We start from the raw sequence: 22,911 nt of genomic DNA on the forward strand, positions 1-22,911 counted from the left end.
GGGAACATGTTTTCGGAAACTGGAGGAAAGGTGATCCTTGTCATAAAGTGGGAAAGAATTTTGCTGAACTGGGTTCTATTGTTTCATGGAAGATAGAGCTTACAAGCAACAAAACTGGGTTAACTGGATATTTAAATGAGGAGATTTTTAAAGCAAAGTGTGAAAGGCAAGGCTTGGTTCCTTCTGTTTGTAGTAAAATGCAAACGGAAACAGATGGATTGATGAAGAAATTGTTGGGGTGCCTGGGTAGCTCATTTGGTTAAGTGTCCGACTCTTGATTTAGGCTCAGGTACATGATCTCACAGTTTGTGGAATCGAGCTCCACATCGGGCTCTGCACTGGCAGCACAGAGCCTCCTTGGGATCCTCTCTCTCCCTCTCTCTGCGCCCCTCCCCTGCTCTCTCTCTCTCTCAAAATAAATAAACTTACAAAAAAAAAAAAGAAACCGTTAAGCAAAAAAGAAGCAGAACTTGATGGTCTGGAAAGTCCTTAGCTTAATCCATATTGTAAAAAATAAGAAAGCTTGCTCTTAAGAGAACACCAGAGGTGTGGCCGAACAACCATTTGATAAAGAGATCACGGGTGCAAACCACAGATCTAATTTTGTACAGGCAGAAGCCAGGAACAGGTAAGGGATTATACCTGTGAAACACTGCCAGTTTGAATGAAAGCGGGTGGAGATGGGACAAAATAAAGGAGTTCTGTCGAATTTCTAGGATTTCAGGTCACGATCTCATGGCTCGTGGGTTCGAGCCCCGCGTCGGGCTCTGTGCTGACAGCTCGGAGCCTGGAGCCTGCTTCGGATTCTGTGTCTCCCTCTCTCTCTGCCCCTCCCCCACTCACGCTGTCTCTCTTTCTCTCAAAAATAAACACTAACAACAACAGCAACAACAAAAATTAAAAAAAAAAAAGAAGAAGAAATTCCTGGACTTTCCCATATGCCCAGTTTCACACTCAGGTATAATCACCCTAGAGACAATAGGATAACACAAAGATTATCTGCTGTGTTGGGTTCTCCCTGGCTTTGCCCCCTGCTTTGCCGGCAGGGAGACAACTGAATTGAGGAAAGAAGGACTAAGTTCCAACCTGCATAGCGGGCAATGGACAATAACAACACCCCCGGCTTCCTTACCACTGTTGTCCAGGGCACCTGCGGGATCCTGGTGTAGGTCATTGTTATGTAGATGATGAGGAAGAAGACGGTGAGGACCCAGTAAAACACGGCTACAAACATGACCCAGCCAAAAGCAGGGACCCGGAAGTACTCGGTTCCGGCGATAAGTGTCCATACCAGCAGTCCCAGAACCTGCAAAACGGTAGAGGCAGTGGAAAAGAAAAGGGAGACACAAGGAGAAAATAAAGAAAGAAGGAGAGACAGAGGGAAAAAAAATTATATCAAGTGTCCATTACAGCCTTTATTCATATTTCCACATACACACAACTAACAAATATAAAACGGGTTGCAACCTCAGGTGCCCATAAATGCCAGAGGTACAATTTATTGTCAAATTGGTTTGAGGGCCAATTTTTTAAAAAGTAAACTCTACCCCCCCCCCCCCCCCCCAATGTGGGGCTTGAACTCACGACCCCAAGATCAAGAGTCACACGCTCCACTGATGGGGCCAGCCAGGTCCCCCTGTGGTGCACCAGTTTTCTTAGATCTTTCTTTTTTCCTCCAAGAAAACACAGCAACTCAAGTTTGTACATGACGATCTTGATTTTTAAATATTTATTTATTCCTGGGAGAGTGCTAGCAGGGGAGGGGCAGAGAGAGGGGGACAGAGGATCCAAAGCGGGCTCTGTGCTGACAGGTTGATGGCAGCAAGCCCGACGTGGGGCTCGAACTCACAAACTGAGAGATCGTGCCCCGAGACAAAGTCAGACACTCAACCAACTGAGCCACCCAAGTACCCCGATAATCTTGATTTTTAAATGTTAGCACTAATGATGATTTTTAAAACGCCATGAGGGGACAAACCACACACATCTGTGGCTGGAATTTGCTCACAGGCTGATACTTGTCAAGAAAACAAGACTGCAGGTGTACTTGAGGTCTACTGGGACTGATCCGCTCTCAAGGGATGAATCTCTGAGGATACCCCACGGCCACTACTGTCTGCCCCCCACCCCCCACCCCCGCTTTCCCTCACGCCCCTCCCCCTCTTCCTTGCAGAGGGCAAGTAACACGTGGCCCGGGAGAGCTTCTGAAAAGGAGAACAAGCAAGGGCCCAGGGCAGATGCCGGCATTCAGCGTTTTAACGTAAGTTGTGCATTTATTCCGGTAACAGCCATCCAACTCTTCACCACCGCTGACGAACAAGACCAAAGCCAAAGCCAAATGAATGTCACCCATGGACTAGAGGCAGGTTTCATCAAGGGAAAAGAAACCGATCCAAACTGCAGGCGTCTTTAGCCCTGAACAAAGGGAAGCCGCGACAAAGTATGCATCTCGCATTCCAGTACCTTCCAGGGACCAGGACTTTATTCCTAAGCCATGAAGAAGTTAGATCCAAACCATATCCCCAGGAGACAGCATCAGGAGCCCGGGGCAGGCTCTGGCTGCAAGTTCTGGATTGCTGTGTGACTCAGGACAAATTATTTCATTTCTGCTTTAGCTGTGTTCAAGGTGTAGGGAACAAAATACTAAAGAGACTTTAATCACAAAGCTGGCAAGATGGTTTTCACTCACTTGTTTAACCCTTGAGAGCACCTAAACTCTGCCAGGCTTCCTGCTATCAGGCCCCAAGGACGGGGTCAGGCACACGTTACTGAACACACCCTGCTGTACATAACTTAAAGCCTCGTGGGGGGAAATAGCTGCATAATTCTAATTGTGACAAATGCTGTGAAGGAAAATGAAGGCTGTGGTAAGGGTGTGTAACAGATATGACCTTGTTGCAGGCATGGGAAGTGTCAGGGAAGGCCATGCTGAAGAATACCCCCCTGACCCAGTAAGAGCTAGCGAGAGAGACAGGTGGGAAGACAGAGTTCTAGGCACAGAACTTTCATCCGGAGCGGGGAAGGGCTTTGCTGCCTTCTAGAACCTGTAAAGAAAGTATAGAAAGTTAGGACACTGGTGCAAAATGTTAGGTTGGGAAGGGTCAGATTATATGGGCCCAGGTGTAAGTTCTTTGTACTGTCACCAGCTAGACCCAGAACCTGACCTTTACTGCCTCACCTGCTTGTACTTATTGACCTCTGTCCCTCATTTTTCCTTAAGCTCTTCTTTCTAGCTTATCTTTTAACTCAGGCAAAAGACCGGACGGGCATAACATCCCATGACAGAAATTGAAACTACTCCTCAAGCAACAGGAAGTGGCCAGACCTGTGCAGATAGACCATGGAGTGACCCAGGGAATGACTAACAGTTACCTTTACCTCACTGTAATACTAAACCTCCACCCAGTCTCCAAGTCAGGGGGCAAGCCTCACCTCATTTATGTACAGGCATGTTCCCTTAAGGCGCATGCGTGGCCTTATGCCCGCCTCTACATACGGTAACAAGGCTCCCCTATCTAAATATTCATCCTAACCCTAAATAAAAGGAACCCTTTCACCTTGCTTGGGAGTCAAGGCTTTGAAGTTATTCCCCTTGACCTCATTTGTTGCAGATAAAGTTTCCTTTGTGCCACAACTCCACCAGGTGTGGTTCCTTCTATGCCTCACCAAGGAGGGAACTCATGTTAGTTTGGTTGTGATACCGCTCTGGCCGATTGAGGAGAATGGACACATGGAGGGGAAAGGGGTGTGTGTGTGTGTGTGTGTGTGTGTGTGTGTTCACGTGCGCGTGCACTCATAAGCAGACAAGCTCAGAGACTGTCACAATAGTCTCAGTGAGAGAAGATGACATATTCAAGACCGAGATGGTGGCAGTGAACATGCAAGTGAGGGAATTCGAGACAGACTTCAGAAGCAGCTAGGACGTTAATAGACTTCACAGGTTAGACCAGGATAAAGTGGAAAGACATGCAGAGTCTCTGGAAAGATACACGATGTGCATTAGGGTGTCATTTCCTCACCTGGAACAATGAAACAGGAACAGGTTAACAGGCTGATCTGAACAACAGTTCCTCAGCTGTTCAACCCACGCAATCTGAGGTGGTCAGGGACTCCAGATAGCGATTAGAAGGGGACGCTGCAGGGACAAGAGTGCAGGCCCCTTTTTAAGAAGGAAGACACATACGGGCCACCTGGGTGGCCAAGTCAGTTATGCGTCCGACTCCGGCTCAGGTCACGATCTCACGGTTCATGAGTTCAAGCCCCGCATCTGGCTCCCTGCTGCCAGCAAGAAGCCCGTTTCAGATCCTCTCTCTCTACCCTCCCCTGCTAGAGCTCTCTCTCTCAAAAATAAACATTAAAAAAAAAAAAAAGACACTGAAGCCCTCAGACAGGTTTCCAAGGGACATTTGACACTGCTCATGGAGAGAAGCCCACCTCTCTGGTACAGTTTGGATGCTGTGCTGGAGAGCACTAGACAGACTCTAAGTGTTGCTGTTTCCCTTCTTTAGAGTTGAAAGTCGCTGTTCTTTTGATCTAGTTGATATTGTACACGAATTCCAAAGCAATGCTTAATGGAGATGTGTTTTTATGCTTACATTTGTGGCAGCAGAATTTATCGAAAGTGATGTACAAAATGGGACAGAATTCCGGAAAGTGCTAAGCCTCACACTAATGGGATTTCGGGCCTGAATTCAGCATAACTGACAGGTAATCTACACACATATATGTGACACTCATTGGATCAGTGAGACAGGCAGTAGACGTAATCCAGCGTGGTGGTGCCTGAAATAACATCACGGCGTTCTTGATTCCAACTGAAAGGGTCAGAACAGCCCTTTGTTGATGATGCACCCAGGAAACATTACAGTGTGTGAACGAAGCATGGCAAACAGGGTTAGGGTGTCTTTCCAGGGGAGTGCAAGGGTTTAAGAGTCTCCAGCAGAAGCCCGTGTCCAGCTCACCAGGCTCAGCTAACAGCTCTTGGCTCTGAATGTGAAACGTTTTTCATTATTAAAGCAGAGTCCACTGCCTAGAGACGCTTTGTCTAATGTGCCAGCAGTGGTCATCTTTTACACACAGGGACAATATGGTTAACTGAACCATCTCTCAAAGAGCAAGAGTACCTGACCCATGACCTCACCAGCAAACACAGTTAAAAGAATGCCCCTGTCAAGAAAAGAATTCCACCCAAGTGAATTTCCTAGGTAACAGAAATAAAAAGCAAGCCTTTTGTCTCTTACTATAACTGATACTGATGAAAATCACTCCACAAAAATGTTATTCATCTCCTGCTGTGTGGGTGTATGTGTGCGTTCAAAACAAACTCTAGCTCTTTATTTGCTTAGACTACAAAAACAGTGTTTGTTTTTGTCACTGATGAGCATTTTTTTAGGCTAAGACTTTTTTGAATGGTAAAGCTAAGACTTAAAATTCGGGAGTGATAAATGCAGGTAAAAATAAACACAGAAATATAGAGAGAGCATATATAAAATATACAAAGAAGCAACAACCCCCATCCACCAACTGTAACTTCTCAAGAGAAACCAATATAAAAATTTTAAATCTACCCTTCTTCTTTCCTTTGCATCTGTAACTACCACCAGTATATCCTTTTCTTTCTCCCTTGAAAATATGAATCACGCTGTGCACGGTGCTTATAACTTGCTTCCCTGAGTATACAAACGATGCGGGACCTCCTTTCACGTTACTACGTACCGATCTAGGCCAATTTTGACAGTTGCCCGGTTTTCTATAATTCATGTAACCAGTTCCCGACTGAGAGAAATTTAAGTTTTCTCCTTCATGCTTGTATAAAAATGCCCAGGGAACATTCTTTTAATTTATACCTGAATTCCAGGATGGATTCTGAGAAGTGAAATTTCTAGGCTATACAAAGGGTTAGAGATACTGCCAAATTACTCATCCAAGCCTTGGACTGACTGTACTAAAGCATGGTCTTCCTTTCTTTTTAAAAAAAAAAAAAATTTTTTTAACGTTTATTTATTTTTGAGACAGAGAGAGACAGAGCATGAACAGGGGAGGTTCAGAGAGAGGGAGACATAGAATCTGAAACAGGCTCCAGGCTCTGAGCTGTCAGCACAGAGCCCGATGCGGGGCTTGAACTCACGGACCGCGAGATCATGACCTGAGCCGAAGTCGGCTGCTTAACCGACTGAGCCACCCAGGTGCCCCCATGGTCTTCCTTTCAACCCCAAGTTCCCTTGTTTTAAATATTTCATTTTAAAAAAAAATTTTTTTTAACCTTTTATTTATTTTTGAGACAGTGAGAGACAGAGCATGAACAGGGGAGGGTCAGAGAGAGGGAGACACAGAATCTGAAACAGGCTCCAGGCTCTGAGCGGTCAGCACAGAGCCCGACGCGGGGCTCGAACTCACGGACCAAGAGATCATGACCTGAGTCGAAGTCGGCCGCTTAACCGACTGAGCCACCCAGGCGCCCCTCATTTTAAATATTTCAAACCCGATTAAAAAAGAAAGAGATCTCACATTTTGCCTTTCCCTGCTTTACTGAAATGCAGCATAGAGAAAAGTGTACAAATCCGAAGCGAACGATGAATTTTCACGAACGGGAACAAACCTGTGTAACCAGCACCTGCACCAAGAAACAGAATGTGACCAGTGTCCCGGACGCTGTAACCTCACTTCTACTTACTCCTTCCCTTCTCTGAGGGTAACTGACCGTCTTCCTGATTCCTATTACTCTGGATTAGTGTTGCTTGTTTTTGGACTCCACATGCATGGAATCCCACAGTATGCACTCTTGCATCTGGTTTCTTTCACGTAGCACGGTGTGATGCAAGCACGAAACCGAATGCCATTTCTTCATTCTCCTGGCTACACGGCTGTGGTTCTCAAACATACTGATCTTGGGGCGCCTGGGTGGCGCAGTCGGTTAAGTGTCCGACTTCAGCCAGGTCACGATCTCGCGGTCCGTGAGTTCGAGCCCTGCGTCGGGCTCTGGGCTGATGGCTCGGAGCCTGGAGCCTGTTTCCGATTCTGTGTCTCCCTCTCTCTCTGCCCCTCCCCCGTTCATGCTCTGTCTCTCTCTGTCCCAAAAATAAATAAAAAACGTTGAAAAAAAAAAAAAACATACCGATCTAGGCCAGTTTTGACAGTTGGGCCGTGAGCATCAGAATCACCTGCCCGGCGTGTTAAACCACAGATGGACGGACCCCACCCACAGAGTTTGTTTCTGTAGATCTAGAATGGGATCTGAAGACGTGCATTTCTACAAATTTCCAGGTGGTGCTGATGCTCTGGGTCCAGGGACCACATGCTCAGAACCACTGATGTATAGTATTCCCCTTGTCTGTTGTAGTTTGCATTTTCTTTTTTTTCCACGTTTTTTTTTTTTTTTTTTTTTTTTTTTTTTGGGACAGAGAGAGACAGAGCATGAATGGGGTAGAGGCACAGAGAGAGGGAGACACAGAATCGGAAACAGGCTCCAGGCTCTGAGCCATCAGCCCAGAGCCCGACGCGGGGCTCGAACTCACGGACCGCGAGATCGTGACCTGGCTGAAGTCGGACGCTTAACCGACTGCGCCACCCAGGCGCCCCTAGTTTGCATTTTCTTGATCAGTGGTGAGGATGGCACAACACCTTTTCAAACGCTTGTTAGCCACTTTGAGTTCTTTCCTTATTTGTTGCTACGTTTTTTAAAACATCACTTCCTTCTTGATTTGTAAAGTTCTCTACATAAGAGGGATGGTAACCGATCATATCTGTGGCAATATTTTCCCCATCCAGGTTTGCTTTTTAACTATCTTTTTTAACAGAGTCTTTTGTCAGATGGAAGTTTTAAACTTTTACATAGTTAATTTTTTAATGCTTTTTATTTTTATTTTTTAATTTATTTTAATTAAACTTTTTTTTTCATGTTTTTATTTATTTTTGAAGGTGAGAGAGAGAGAGACAGAGCATGAGAAGGGGAGGAGCAGAGAGAGAGGGAGACACAGAATCCGAAGCAGGCTCCAGGCTCTAAGCTGTCAGCACAGAGCCCAATGTGGGGTTTGAACCCATGTACCGTGAGATCATGACCTGAGCTGAAGTTGGACGTTAAACCGACTGAGCCACCCAGGCACCCCAATGCTTTTTATTTTTGAGAGAGAGAGAGAGAGAGAGCACACGCACGAGCCATGGAGGGGCAGACAGAAAGGGAGAGAGAATCCAAAGCAGGCCCAATCATGATGTGAGCCAAAATCAAGAGTTGGTCGCTTAACTGACTGAGACATCCAGGTACCCCAAACTTTTACATAGTTAATTGGTCCCCATTTAAGCCTTCCTCTATTCTTACCTGCTTAGGAAGGTCTTCAACACAAGATTATAAAAATATTGTCCTATAGGGGCGCCTGAATGGCTCTGTCAGTTGAGTGTCCTCTCCTGATTTCAGCCCACATCATGATCCCAGGGTTGTGGGATCAAGGCCCTCCTCTGGCTCTGTGTTGAATGTGGAGCCTGACTGAGATTCTCTCTTTCTCTTTCTCTCTCTCTCTCTCTCTCTCCCTCCCTCCCTCCCTCCCCTGCTCATGCACATGTACACACTCTCTCTCTAAAATTAAAAAACCCTCATCTATTTTTTTACAGTTTGTATATAGGTTCAGATCTTTAATCCAACTAGAATTAAGTTCCATATATGGGGTGAGTAAAGGCTAATTTTAATTTTTTTCTAACACATAGTCAATTGATCTGTAATCACTTATTGGTGATTTTTCACATACTGGGTGAGTTTCTGGAATCTTAATTTTAGTCCACCCGTCTCTGTGACTGCCGTTCGAGTGCCAGCTACCATAGCTTCAGCCACGTACTTTAGGCTTCTGGATAAAGATGTCAAGTCGAACACATGAATCTAATTTTGCTCCTTCCCAAAACCATTCTAAAATTATCACGAGAATGGGATGAATAGGAAAGGAGACAAAAGCGACACATTTTTAGAAGCTTGGAACGGATAAAGGATAATGGACTTGGCCACTATGAGAAAGCTGAATGCTAAGCTGGTTGACAGGGAAAGTAAAGAACCAATGAGGCTCACTGCAAAGTCTGAAAAGACTCAGGCACCTCTGGGAGGGGGACTGGGAGAGAAGGGGGGGGTGGTTGCTAAAGTAAGGAGGATTTGTGGAAAGTTGTTTGAAAGTAGCTGTGTCCTAGATGACTTTAAAAAAGTGGGGGGTGGAGGTGCCTGGCTGGTTCACTCAATACAGCATGTAACTATTGATACTGTGGTCATGAGTTCGAGCCCCACATTGGGCACAGACTGTGTAACAAAAGAGGGGGAGCGGTGGGGGGAGAAAGAAAGTAGCTGTGTCCTAACCTTCTGTCCTACTTTAAGCTACTGGGTGAATGCCCCACCTTTGTCATTGGTCTGCAAGTTTATTCTAGGTAGGGATTCTCAACCTCAGTCCTACTGACACAGGAGGCCAACAATTCATTGTTGCAGAGGGCTGTCCTGAGCAGGATATTTAGCAGCATCCCTGGCCTCTATCTACTAGATGCCAGCACCAAGCTTTCCCTCTTCCTCTTACTGATAATCGAAAACGTGTCCAGAAATTGCCAACTGGTTCCTGGGAGGCAAAATCACTCTGTTTGAAAACCACTGTAAAGAAGGTTTAAAAAAGGGGGGGGGGGGGGGCGGAGGTCTCTGGACTGAGGGGCACAGTTGAAGGTTTGAGTAACGACCTGAAAACAAGAGACTTCTATGACTCTTCTATGTGAAGACTTCCCTACCCTCCCAGTCCCTAACCTTTCCCTTCCATGGGTTCTTGGGGGTACTGGCAGCCAAGCCTTCACTCCCACAAGAGAAAATGCCTTGGGGATTCACCAACACACAGCTTGGCCAGGTCAACCCACAATGAAGTTCCAAGTTGATAAGCCCCACCTACATGCTTCGAGCATCCCAACAGCTTTGTACTCTTAAAACATAGGCAGACAACCAAGGTTACCAGATCTGTGATGGGGGAAGAAAAAAAAAAAAGCTTGTATAATGGGGCAGAGAGCTGAGACCAAAAAACAAACTGGAAGAAAGGAACTTTGAAGAGGGAGAAAAAGAATCAGTATTCTCAGGGAGAAAAGACATTATAGTAGTGAACCAAAAACATGTTACAGAAAGGACATAAATAGTCCTTCAGAAACAAAATTAGCTTTGAAATTACAAATAGGATAGCAGAAATTTAAAAATGCAGTGAAAGTGTTACATGATAAAATTGAAGAAACCTTCTAGAAAAGATAGTGAAGAAACAAAAAGATGAAAAAAAAAAAAAAAAGAAACCAGGATAGAGGGCAATTAGAGGACAGGTTCAGGAGGTCAACCACCTGAATGATATGTTTTAGGAATACAAACTAGAGAAAATGGAGGGAAAGATATCAACCACAGAATCACTGAAGAAATCTGAGAATTTAAGGACATGAATTTCCACATAAAAGGGCTCCCCTGAGAACCCAGCACAATGGATGAAAACAGATACCAATGAAGAAGGTAAATCATGAAATTTCAGCACATCAGGTACAAAGAGAAGATTTTTTTATTTTTTTTATTAAAAAAAATTTTTTTTAACATTTATTTTTGAGACAGAGAGAGACAGAGCATGAATGGGGGAGGGGCAGAGAGAGAGGGAGACACAGAATCTGAAACAGGCTCCAGGCTCTGAGCGGTCAGCACAGAGCCCGACGCGGGGCTCGAACTCTCGGACCACGAGATCGTGACCTGAGCTGAAGTCAGACGCTTAACCGACTGAGCCACCCAGGCGCCCCGAGAAGATTTTTTTTTTTTAATTTTTTTTTTCAACGTTTTTTTATTTATTTTGGGACAGAGAGAGACAGAGCATGAACGGGGAGGGGCAGAGAGAAGGGGAGACACAGAATCGGAAACAGGCTCCAGGCTCCGAGCCATCAGCCCAGAGCCTGACGCGGGGCTCGAACTCACGGACCGCGAGATCGCGACCTGGCTGAAGTTGGACGCTCAACCAACTGCGCCACCCAGGCGCCCCGAGAAGATTTTTTTAAAGGACCAAAGAACAAACAGGTCACCTACCCAAGATCAGAAACAAGAATAGCTTTTAAGCTTTTCTAAAAGAAATAGGATGTTAGAAGACACAGGCAAATGCCTTCAAATCAGAAAATGATTTCTTTTTTTTAAGTTTATTTATTTTGGGGGGTGGAGGGGCAGCGAGAGAGGGAGGGAGAAAGAATCCCAAGCAAGCTCTGCACTGTCAGGGCAGAGTCTGGCTCGGGGCTCAAACTCATGAACCATGAGATCATGACCTGAGCTGAAACCAAGAGTCGAACACTTAACCGACTGAGCCACCCAGGCACCCTGGGAAAGTGATTTCTAGCCCCAAAATTACCCAGGAAAATTATCAATGAAGAGCATGAGAAGAACACATTCCTCCCTCCACTCCCCCCAAACATGCAATGTTGGATGTGATTCACCAAAATGAGGGTAGAAACTCTTTTTTTTTTTTTAATTTTTTTTAATGTTTATTTATTTTGGGGACAGAGAGAGACAGAGCATGAATGGGGGAGGGGCAGAGAGAGAGGGAGACACAGAATCGGAAGCAGGCTCCAGGCTCTGAGCCATCAGCCCAGAGCCTGACGCGGGGCTCGAACTCACGGACCGCGAGATTGTGACCTGGCTGAAGTCGGACGCTTAACCGACTGAGCCACCCAGGCGCCCCTAGAAACTCTTAAAAAGGAAACATGGACTAGACTAAGAGGAAAGCTATACAGGAGAGAGGTGAGAGCAATCCCCAGGATGAGGGGAAATCAGGCAGGACAGGTGCTCCATGCCAGACTGGGACAGTGACTCAGAAGACAGGCATGACAAAGGCTATCACCACCTGCTTTATGTCACTTTACTTTCTTTTCAACCTGGTGAGGCTTTTAGGAAACTTGCTCTGCCAAAGTGAGGGAGGAAACCAAGAAACAGGAAGATAAGGGATCCAAGAAATTCAGCCCAATACAAAGGCAAAGGGAATTCCAAAGTGAAGGGAGGTCTCCACGATGATTTTTATCATCTAAGGTAAAGATGACCCTGTGACTATGTGATGTGACAGCCCTTGTGGGCAACTTTACTAAGAGGCTAATACAGGAAAAATGTGAGACAAATTAGCTACAAAAAAAAAAAAAAAAAAAACCCTAAGCAAATAAAAATAGTTGTATTATGTTAATAACTTAAGTAAAAACCAAAAGAAAGAAACTGCAACAGTTGTCTGTAGTTAGGTGTTCACTACAACCCTCCACCCTAAATAATATTTGCACAGAGGTAACAATGAACACTAAATATCAACCTAAATGCATTATAACATGGAGGACAGAAGCAACAGGGATGGTGCTACGGACTGAATTGTGTCCAAGCCCCCCACCACCTGCCAATTTATATGTTGAAGCCCTAACCCCCTATGGGATGGTATTTGGAGATGGGGCCATTAGGAGGTACTTAGGTTTAGGTGAGGTCATGAGGGCAGGTCCCTCATGATGGGATTAGTGCTCTTACAAGATACCAGAAAGCACATCCCACCCCACCCCTGCACAGGCACCGAAGAAAAGTCATGTGAAGACACGGCAAGAAGGCAGCTGTCTGGCAAAACTAAAAGGCAACCGAGGGAATGGGAGAAGATATTGGCAAATGACATATCAAAGGGTGAGTATCCAAAATCTATAAAGAACTTAACAGACTCAACACCCCAAAAACAAATAATCCAGTGAAGAAATGGGCAAAAGACATGAATAGACACTTCTCCAAGGAAGACATCCAGATGGCTAACAGATACATGAAAAGATGCTCAACATCACTCATCATCAGGGAAATACAAATCAAAACCACAATGAGATACCACATCACACCCGTCAGAATGGCTAACATGAACAACTCAGGCAACAACAGATGTTGGCGAGGATGTGGAGAAAGAGGATCTCTTTTGCATTGTTAGTGGCAACGCAAGCTGGTGCGGCCACTCTGGAAAACAGTATGGAGGTTCCTCAAAAAGTTAAAAATAGAACTACCCTATGACCCAGTAATTGCACTACTAGGTATTTACCTAAAGGATACAGGTATGCTGATTCGAAGGGGCACATGAACCCCAATGTTTACAGCAACACTATAGGCAACAGCCAAGTATGGAAAGAGCCCAAATGTCCATTGATGGATGAATGGATAAAGAAGATATGGCATATATACATACATACACACACACACACACACACACACACACACACACATATAATGGAATACTATTCAGTGATAAAAAAGAATGAAATCTTGCCGTTTGCAACAATGTGGATGGAACTAGAGTGTATTATGCTAAACGAAATAAATCAGAGAAAGACAAATATCATACAATTTCACCCATATGTGGAGTTTAAGATACAAAACAGATGAACATAAGGGAAGGGAAGCAAAAATAAGATAAAAACAGAGAGAGAGACAAACCATAAGGGACTCTTAAATACAGAGAACAAACTGAGGGGTGCTGGCAAGGTGTTGGGTGGGGGATGGGCTAAATGGATGAGGGACATTAAGGAGGACACTTATTGGGATGAGCATTGGGAGTTACATGTAAGTGGTGAATCACTAAATTCTATTCCTGAAATTATTATTAAAAAAAAACCAACAAGCTATTTGGTGGTAAAAAGAAAGGAAGAAAAGAAAGAAAGAAAGAAAGAAAGAAAGAAAGAAAGAAAGAAAGAAAGAAAGAAAGAAAAAAGAAAAGGAAAGGAAAAAGAAGGCAGCTGTCTCCAACTCAAGGAGAAAAGTCCCACCAAGCACCAACTCTGCTGGCACCTTGACCTTGGACTTCCAGTAGGCATCCAAAAGTATGAGTTTAAGCTACCCAGCTTATGGTATATTGTTATGGCAGCCCAAGCTAAGGCAGATGGTAACAGAAGGTTACTAGTTAACACATAAGATTGTGGCACCGCTCATATTATTTTTAGCTGTGGATGTGAGTAAAGTCAGAGGTGTCCCAAGTAGAGACCTCTGTCTCTTGGGAGGGAGACCCCGGAGTAAGGAGGCATTGGGCTGAGAACCGCCTTTTGTCATCAGCCTTTCAGTTCTCCAGGTATTTGACCACCCTACTGATTTCAGCTGATTCCCTAGAATTTTCTGGCTACGATACCCACAATAACAGTTTTGATGCTTTCCAATATTTATATGACTTGTTTGTGTTTCTTATGCCACATTAACTAGAATCTCCAGAACCATCCACCACATGACAGTGACCATCCTTATTCTATTCTACTTTATTTATTTTCATGTTTACATTTGTATGAGGTCTGTTGTTGACAGTTGATGGGTGCCCTTTATCAAGCTAAAGACTTTTATTTTTTAGGGAACTAAGGTTTCTTCTCCAACCTCCCTCACGAACAACAGGGTAATGAGCTCAGTTGAATGAATGTTTTGTATCTCCCTTTTAAAATGAAGTACAGTATTCCTAATATAGCTGAACCTTTTGATGACCCAGAGTCATTACGAACATTGAACGTTTCAGTTACTGCCTTGTGCTTTGGCAGGAGGCTGTGTGCCTCTACTCTTAATGGTACCAGATACACGTGCTTTTCTATGAAGAATTTTTTTTTAATGTTTACTTATTTTTGAGAGAGAGAAACAGAGACAGAAACAGAGTGTGAGTGGGGGAGGGGCAGAGAGTCAGAGGGAGACACAGAATCCGAAGCAGGCTCCAGGCTCTGAGCTGTCAGCACAGAGCCTGATGCTGGGCTTGAACTCACGAACAGCGAGATCATGACCTGAGCTGAAGTCAGACACTTAACCGACTGAGCCACCCAGGCGCCCCTGAAGAACTTTTTTTTTTTAATTGAAATTGTCAATGGTCACCTGTTGAGGCTCTCAATGAGCTGACTGCAACAGCGTTTCTCTGTCTCCTGTATGTACATGGCCCCCACACAAAGAAATCGGATGCCTTAGACTTCTAAAAATCACACTGAAAGACAAAATAAGTTTGCTTGTGAGGCCTCTCCTGTGAAGTCAAGTCTATGAAGCCTGTGAACTTTGTGACAGCTACAGAAGAATTACCTGACGGCGGTGCTAAAGGGTCTCATTTAGGGTCTCACCTATTATGCGCCAGGAGTTTCTCTGGCACTGTTGGTGGGGCAGGAAATGCTACATTGCTATGGCAAACAGGTTGGCGGACTTATTTCTGCTTTTAGCATTGACTGGCATGAGCATCGCTTACTGCATCTGTACATCAGCCTGGAAGACAGACAGGTGACTTGTGACGATCCACTAGGCTACTCTAGGAGCAAGATACCAGCTGTTCCCAGCTGGCTTTGCCCAGGGGAATGGCATTGCTCCCGGCGTGAGCTCAGCACACCTCTAATGTACCTCACTGGGCTTTAAATCATTTACATACTTATTCCTTGCAATGAAGGGGCACCGGATATCAGCTACTGGAGATGTCCTAGCTGTCCTCAGAGTAGGTACACGGATGGGTATTTAACTATAAACTGTGTGAGTCCTATGAAAGGAATGAGGCTGATGTGAAAATGTAAGGCATAAGGACCCAAGCATAGATGGTCAGAGGAAGTCTGAGATTTAATCAGTGCATGGGAGTCGACCAGGCAAGATCTGCACGGTAGCGGGAATGCTGACACTGCGATGACACCCCACCTGGCGCTGTGAATCTCCCGAGGTTCTGTCCTAACACAGGAAGATCAACAGCAAGTCCAGTTCCAGAAGAAGCTGATTCATGGCCCAGCACTGGATGGATATCAGTCTCCAGACAGCATCCTCTCTCAAAGTCAAGGCTCACTCTGAGGTGGTCTGAGGGTCAAAGAATGTTAGTGCTGGACGAGAAGTTCCGGAGATGCTCAGAAGCAACAAGCTTAGAAATCACGAGGCTAGTTAGTGGTCAAAGCAGAATCAGCACGCAGCTGTGACTTCCAGTCTGGTGATGCTTTACTTTGTACTGTAAGGTCTTGATTTCTTCCTTCTCCTTCCCCACTCGCTGTCTGGAGTGACGCTACCACTCATGGAAATTCAGACTGAGAGGCAGAGTATGCCTGGTGAGGAAATCACACACTCTGGAGTCAGCCTGCCTGCCTTCCACTCCCTGCTGCTGGGCAAATTACTGACCAGAGCCTCAGTTTCCTTATCTGTAAAATCGACACAGGGATATAGAGACTTTCCTTGCAGGATGTAGGAAGACCACACAGTTAAGTAACACACGCACAACAATGCTAGGTGCCGTGTCTGTTGTTACTATTATGCCAGTATCATCGGCAGGTTTACAAAGACTCAGGAGTACCTCCCCTCTTCCTTTCTTAGGTAAAGAGCAGCCTTTCTCTGTAGTTCAAAATCTTTACACTTGCATGGAGCCAAGGAGTCGTATCTATTTCCAGCTCCCTGGATGTGTGGCTTGAGCTTGAGGGCTCTCCTGTAAGCAATAATACCAACACGATGGCAGGCTGAGTGGACTGGGGGTATTTGACCCTCAAGCTCTGTCCTCTCTGCCCAGTGTGGACACCTTCAATGTCACCATTATCGTGTCCTCTGCTCCTGTTTGGTTAAATGATACGATGCCATGGCCATATGATTTGGCAGAAAGAGTCAGGCTTTGAAGTCTTACCAGCTGTGTGACGAGACAAATTAATTTAGTTACCCAGGATTTATTGAGCACCTACTATATGCCCAAGCTCCAGGTAACAGCAATAGCGTAGTATCTATTATGGAGTAAGGAAGTGCTTCTCGTGCCTTCCCTCATTTAACCCACATGATAACTAAAATAGCTTCTCACAACCATTTTATCATTTTATGGGGAAACTGAGGCACAGTGTGTTAACTAACAGTCCAAACTTTTAAATATTTTGCTATACAATAACAGTATCATGCCCAAATCACTGAACTTATCTGTGTCTCAGTTTCTTCATCTGCAGTATAGGGATAACATGTATATTCATGATGAGACAATATACTCTATAAAGGACAACTACTACCATGAGTGATAACAGAAACAGAGTGGTTTGGCCAACCACAAACCTGCCCAGGAGAAATAGCCACATGCAGGGCTAAAAAGGCTGGTGTTGGAGACAGAGAAGCTGGCTCTTAGGCTGTGCTCTTTCTGTGTTAGGGATGCAGCATTACCTAGAATGTCACCAGCCAGCTCCACTGCCACCCCCCCACCCCCAGGTTCAAGTCTCTGGGCAGAAATAGGTTCTGGTAAAATGAGCAGATGCCTTGATACAAACCCATCCCTGGTTCTGCAAACAAGATTCCCAGCAGCTGTCCACTAAGGCTGGGCCACTAGGGGGTGCCATCTTGAGGGTGGCATGGAAACTTTTTATCTATTAGTCTCTCAGATGACACATTGGTTCATTTTTTTTTTATTTTTTTTTTCAACGTTTATTTATTTTTGGGACAGAGAGAGACAGAGCATGAACGGGGGAGGGGCAGAGAGAGAGGGAGACACAGAATCGGAAACAGGCTCCAGGCTCTGAGCCATCGGCCCAGAGCCCGACGCGGGGCTCGAACTCACGGACCGCGAGATCGTTTTTTTTTTTTTTTAATTTTTTTTTTTTTTTCGACACATTGGTTCATTTTAAATAGGGAGAAGCAGAGGGGCACCTGGGTGGCCCAGTCAGTTGAGCATTGGACTCCCTGCTGTCAGGGTGGAGCCTGCTTTGGATCCTCTGTCCCCTTCTCTCTCTGCCCCTCCCCCGTTGTGTGCTCTCTCTCAAAAATAAATTTAAAAAGCCTTAAAAAAAAAAACAAAACAGGGACAAGTAGAAAGAAAATAGGGATAGCAGCTAATCCTATTTTCTTTTTTTTTTTTTTCAACGTTTATTTATTTTTGGGACAGAGAGAGACAGAGCATGAACGGGGGAGGGGCAGAGAGAGAGGGAGACACAGAATCAGAAACAGGCTGCAGGCTCTGAGCCATCAGCCCAGAGTCTGACGCGGGGCTCGAACTCACGGACCGCGAGATCGTGACCTGGCTGAAGTAGGACGCTTAACCGACTGCACCACCCAGGCGCCCCTATCCTATTTTCTCTGATGGTGTAAACACCCAATGCAGAGAGTATGCTTTTCACTCAATGAATTCCAAGAAATCCAGGAAGAAAGTTGATACATTACAGAGGTTGACATGAGAGCCATCTTGGGTCAGACACAGTGCCGGGTGCTCAGGGTCCAAAGGTGGGCAAGGCACGCTGTTGTTGTCCCAAGGAACGTACTGTCCAGTGTGAGACAAACACAATTCAGTTCAACTCTCCTTCACCAGGGTGTTTCGACCATGGCCTATGGCCACATGCAGCCCGCTGCCTGTATATAAAGCCCTTGAACACAGCCATGCTCATTAATCTACATATTATCTATGGTTGTTTTCATGCTACAGTGGCAGAGTACTATATGTGGCCTTCGGCTGCAAAACCTAAAGTCTTCGCTATCTGGCCTTTTACAGAAAAAATTTAGCCACTCCTGTTGACCAGCACACATACTGTCTGCCCAGGAAACACACACACATGCACCTATATACATGTACTTAATATTTTTGGTTCCTGCATTGATTCAAACAAACCAGGTTATTAATCCCTTGAGCCAGAGGAGGTGATAGGATAAAAGCATGTACCCTTTCCCTGCACCTCAAAGAATTGCATCATCCTCAGGCTGATTGCTGCCTGCACCTGCCGAGTATTTTCTTTATACAGTCAAAGGGATCTTTACGGGGCGCCTGGGTGGCTCAGTCGGTTAAGCGTCCGACTTCAGCTCAGGTCATGATCTCACAGTCTGTGAGTTCGAGCCCCGCGTCAGGCTCTGGGCTGACAGCTCGGAGCCTGGAGCCTGCTTTGGATTCTGTGTCTCCCTCTCTCTCTGCCCCTCCCCTGCTCATGCTCTGTCTCTCTGTCTCAAAAATAAAGACATTAAAAAAAAAAAAAGGGGATCTTTACGTCAGTCATCTCCACGCCCCTTCAGGATTATAATGTAGCTCTTCTGTTCAGTAAGCATGTGACCTTCTCCACTTATCCACTAGAGGGTGGCCAAACACTGCTTATGAAAGATTAAGGCCCTCTGATACCTGTTCCATGGAGAGACAGCAGAGTTTACCATCTGTCTGGATGAGTTCCTACACTTAAAGCGCATTCCACAGAGGTGGCAGGATGTGGAAGAATAAACTTGGTCTGGTATTCACTCCCTTGAACCAGACATTGCCTAGAAACAGATCTGACAAGAAATGTAGCCAGCCAAATGAGATAAGGATTAATTAAGAGAAAGACTTGGAAGGACAAATTTAATCCCACAAGCTCATGGCCTTCTTTGTGTACCCCTATGAGATTTTTACTGCAGTGTATTTAATATTCTATAGGAGGGACTATGGGGAGTATCGACCAGCGAAACCAAGGGGCCTCAGATGCTGCTGATTCCCCCAATAAGAAGCTTGGCCTCTTTGGGCCTCTTCTTTCCCAATGTGGAAACGGGAAGAATGGGATAAGAAACCCAGTTCTCCAGTGGGAGTGGGGAGGCCAGCACATGGGAGGAGCATATCAAATCACCTGGGGTTTCACCCATGTGGTTTTCGTCCTACTTTCCATATACGCCATGAGAGTGGGTGTCTCTCTCTGGCCCTCCTTGACCCCTCCTCAAATACGATTGTAGGAAACTCCTGGGTGCTCCAGAGCAAAACAAAGCTTCAGGCCTAGGTGTTGCTAAGAATTTGTGACTTAACCTTGCTTTTGCTTAGGACTTCAGTCTATGATCAACTAGATCTGCCCTGAGACAATACCTCGGGGCCCCAATATTCCCAGAAGGAAATAGAATGCAAATTTGCACACAGGGCTGGCTTTAAAATATGTCCACAGATTCCTTGACACGCCTCTCAAATGTAGGATCCTCTTGAATGTAGTGAATTGTTTCTGGTGAACAAAGTATGGCAGACATGATGCTATGTGACTTGGGAGGCTAAGTCATAAAGCCTACCTGCTGCTGTCTCGATATCGTGCTCCGGGGAAGTCAGTTGGTTAGCAGTCACGTTGTGAGGACATTTAAGCAGTCTTACAGAGAGGTCTACATGGAGAGGAACAGAGGCCACCCATCAGCAGCCAGCAGGTCCTTGCCAGCCAGGTGAGTGAGCCATCTTGGAAGTGGATTCTCCAGGCTCAGTCAAGCCTTCAATGACCGCAGCCCCAGATGACATCTGACTGAGCCTCAGGAAAACACCTGAGCCACAACCACCTGGCCAAGGTGATCTCGGACTCCTGACCTACAGAAACTGTGAGCGATAATAAATGTTTACTGTTCTTTGAAGCTAAGTTTGGGGGTGATTTGCTACATGGTAATAGATGACTAATACGCCAAGTTTCGGCCAATTTGGGCTCATACACAAGAGGCAGTGTAGTAGGTAGAATGGACAGAAGACCTAAGTTTGTCACGAACTTGCTGTGAGAGGAGAGGTAGGCCATTTCACCTCCGGGCTCGGTTTGTAACCCCATAAGACGGGTACAGCACTAGCTAGGCTGCTCAGGGTTTCAAGGTGTTTTGTGATCTGCAAAGATCTAGGCGAACAGCAGTGACTACTGGTCTCATGTTTTTTCTCCCAGGAAACATGACCTAATGCTCAGCATAGCTGGCAATTTGACAGTAAGGGTCCTAGCACACCTAGCTAGTGAAAGAAGGTGGGGGGTAGGGGTCTGTGCCCATAATTAGAACCAGGATCAGGGTGCAGAGGAACGACTGGAGCAGGAGTTGGTGGGCTTTTTCTGTAAAGGACCACATAGCAAACACTTTTGGCTTTTCGGGCCATATGGTCTCTGTCACAACTACTCAATTCTGCCACTGTAGCACGAAAGCGGCCACAGACATTATGCAAATGGATGGGAGTAACTGCGTACCACTAAAACTGTATTTATAAAACAGGCAGCAGGCTGGATTTGGCTGCCAGGCTATCATTTGCCAACCTCTGCCCTCCAGCCTTGCTTCTTCACCAAGTGTGTGGTCCCAGAGCAGCAGGATCAACATCCCCAGGAGCTTGCCAGAAACGCCAACACTCAGGCCCACCCCGCTCTGCTGAATCAGCCTTCGTGGGGAAGGGGCCCAGCAACGGGTTTTCACAAGTCCCCCTGCCGCTCATGTTTGAGAAGCCTCACCTTCCATCCCTCCCTTCCACCTGAAGCCCCATGCCCCAGGGACCCAAGAGGAATCTCGGATGGCACTGACCCGATCAACAATCTTCGGGTCTATAAAGAACACCCGGAACCTCAGGATTCTCTTGAGTCAGTGAAAAGCATTTGGTCGGTGGTCCTGGGTCACCAATAAGCAATGCAGCAGCCAGTCCTACCCAAATAGCTCAAGGAACCAGAGCAAGCTGTGTGGTGATGGCACCCAGGAGCAGACGGATGGGGAAGTGGCAATAATTCAAGGCCTCTCCTTCCCTGCGGCCTGGATGGATGGAACCCTTTGCCGTCAGATGCCAACATGGCTCCCGGCCCAACTTGTTTCTTTCAGCAAATTTATGTGAAGGCTGGATCCCTTCTGTTTTAGTGACGTGTGGGGGTATAAAAGGTAAGGAGGCAGAGGCCAAAGGATATCTCTTAAGGAACAGAAGAGAGATGAAAGGTTGATAGGAAAAAAGCAATAGGATGGGAGGGGATGGGATGCTGTAAAACAGCGTCTGCCACTTGTCAGTGGGAGACACTCGATCTTATAACAACACTAACGTCTTGCCTCTGAGCACCACACTGACCTAAAGTATTACCAGTTACACACTCTCCTCCCACTCAAGCCACACAACAGCCGCACGACGTAGATAATCATAATCCCCGTCCAGGCTCTGGGCTCAGAGCAGTGAACGGCCATGTCCAAAACCACATTCTACAAAGCTGGTAGAGCCATGGCTCAAAGCCAGGTCCGAGGACTGCTTTCTGCTACAGAACCTCCCAGCACTGCCCACAGGTCCACGGCTCCGCTGGCGGTCAAGGAGAAATCTTACGCGTGCAAGCCTTGATTTGTGTTGACCGCACTTCATCACAGGCGCCCTGCAGGCACGGCTCACAGGGTGAACCTGTTTCTCCCTGGGACATCTCCACCTCTGTCCTACCTTTAGGCACCAGGGAAGGAGGAGATCAGACCAAAAGGTTCTGACACAGTGGTAAACAGTATAATACCAGAAGTCACACGGCCACTCTTTAATGTCGATCTCAAAAGAACTGAAATAAAAATCAAACAGGGAGGGCTCTGAAATGCTTCCCTCCACCAAAGATGCAGGGTGTGAAGAGCCGAGCCCTCATGTGGAGGACCACTGTACTCTGGGCAGGAGGCTCTCTAGCTGTCTGTCTGGGCTGCTCTTCTCTGGGGTCTACTCACCCCCGCATATTAACCGGCTCTGAGGGCAGGACAGAAGATGCTTCACCTTCGAGTGAGAGTTCTGGTCTCCTGGACTGCAGGCCTCCCTGCTTCCACGGAGCCGAAGGGGCCCTAGCAGACACGCTTGCCTCTTTGGAATCTATAATCCTTTGTTGTGTCCACTCTTCTTAATTCTGTGGTGTCCGGACTATCAGGCCTTTTTGTTTCAAACAGAAGACAATTTAGGAGGCCCTAAAGCATGATGGTCTGTCCAGGAAACACCGGAATTGGGTAATCGTCAACACACCTTTGCTACCCAGTTAGCCTTCGCCCCAATAGCAGCAGATGCACGAGGCCCAGTGGGGTCCAATGGCCATGGGCAGTTAAGTCAAGCAGCAGATACGGAGAAAGGTAACCATCTGGCCCCTAGAAACAAGTTTAGGAATGTCAAGTTGTGGCTCAGAGGGAGTCTGACCTCCACATCTTCATAGAGCCTCTCCCCCAGGCAAGCCAGTCTGCTTCCTATGGGAGACGCACAACTTACCAGAGCCCTACTTCGAGCGGGCGGACACTTAAGGACAGACGCAGCCCTCCCTTCCACAATTGCCAGGGGC

At 46.2% G+C, this 22,911-nt stretch overlaps 1 protein-coding gene across 2 annotated transcripts in view; it reads right to left on the reverse strand.

The window, feature by feature from the left end:
* The window catches only part of CMTM8 (CKLF like MARVEL transmembrane domain containing 8), a 106,097-nt gene that overhangs the window by 8,822 nt on the left and 74,364 nt on the right, over nucleotides 1–22,911 (reverse strand). For both annotated transcript variants that reach the window (XM_030330109.1, XM_030330110.1), the window contains one exon: nucleotides 1,133–1,306. In XM_030330109.1, coding sequence (XP_030185969.1) covers nucleotides 1,133–1,306 — 174 coding nt within the window. The remainder of the gene's footprint in view (nucleotides 1–1,132; nucleotides 1,307–22,911) is intronic.

The sequence above is a fragment of the Lynx canadensis genome, chromosome C2 (assembly GCF_007474595.2).
Source record: "Lynx canadensis isolate LIC74 chromosome C2, mLynCan4.pri.v2, whole genome shotgun sequence".
In the NCBI taxonomy this organism is placed as follows: Eukaryota; Metazoa; Chordata; class Mammalia; order Carnivora; family Felidae; genus Lynx; species Lynx canadensis.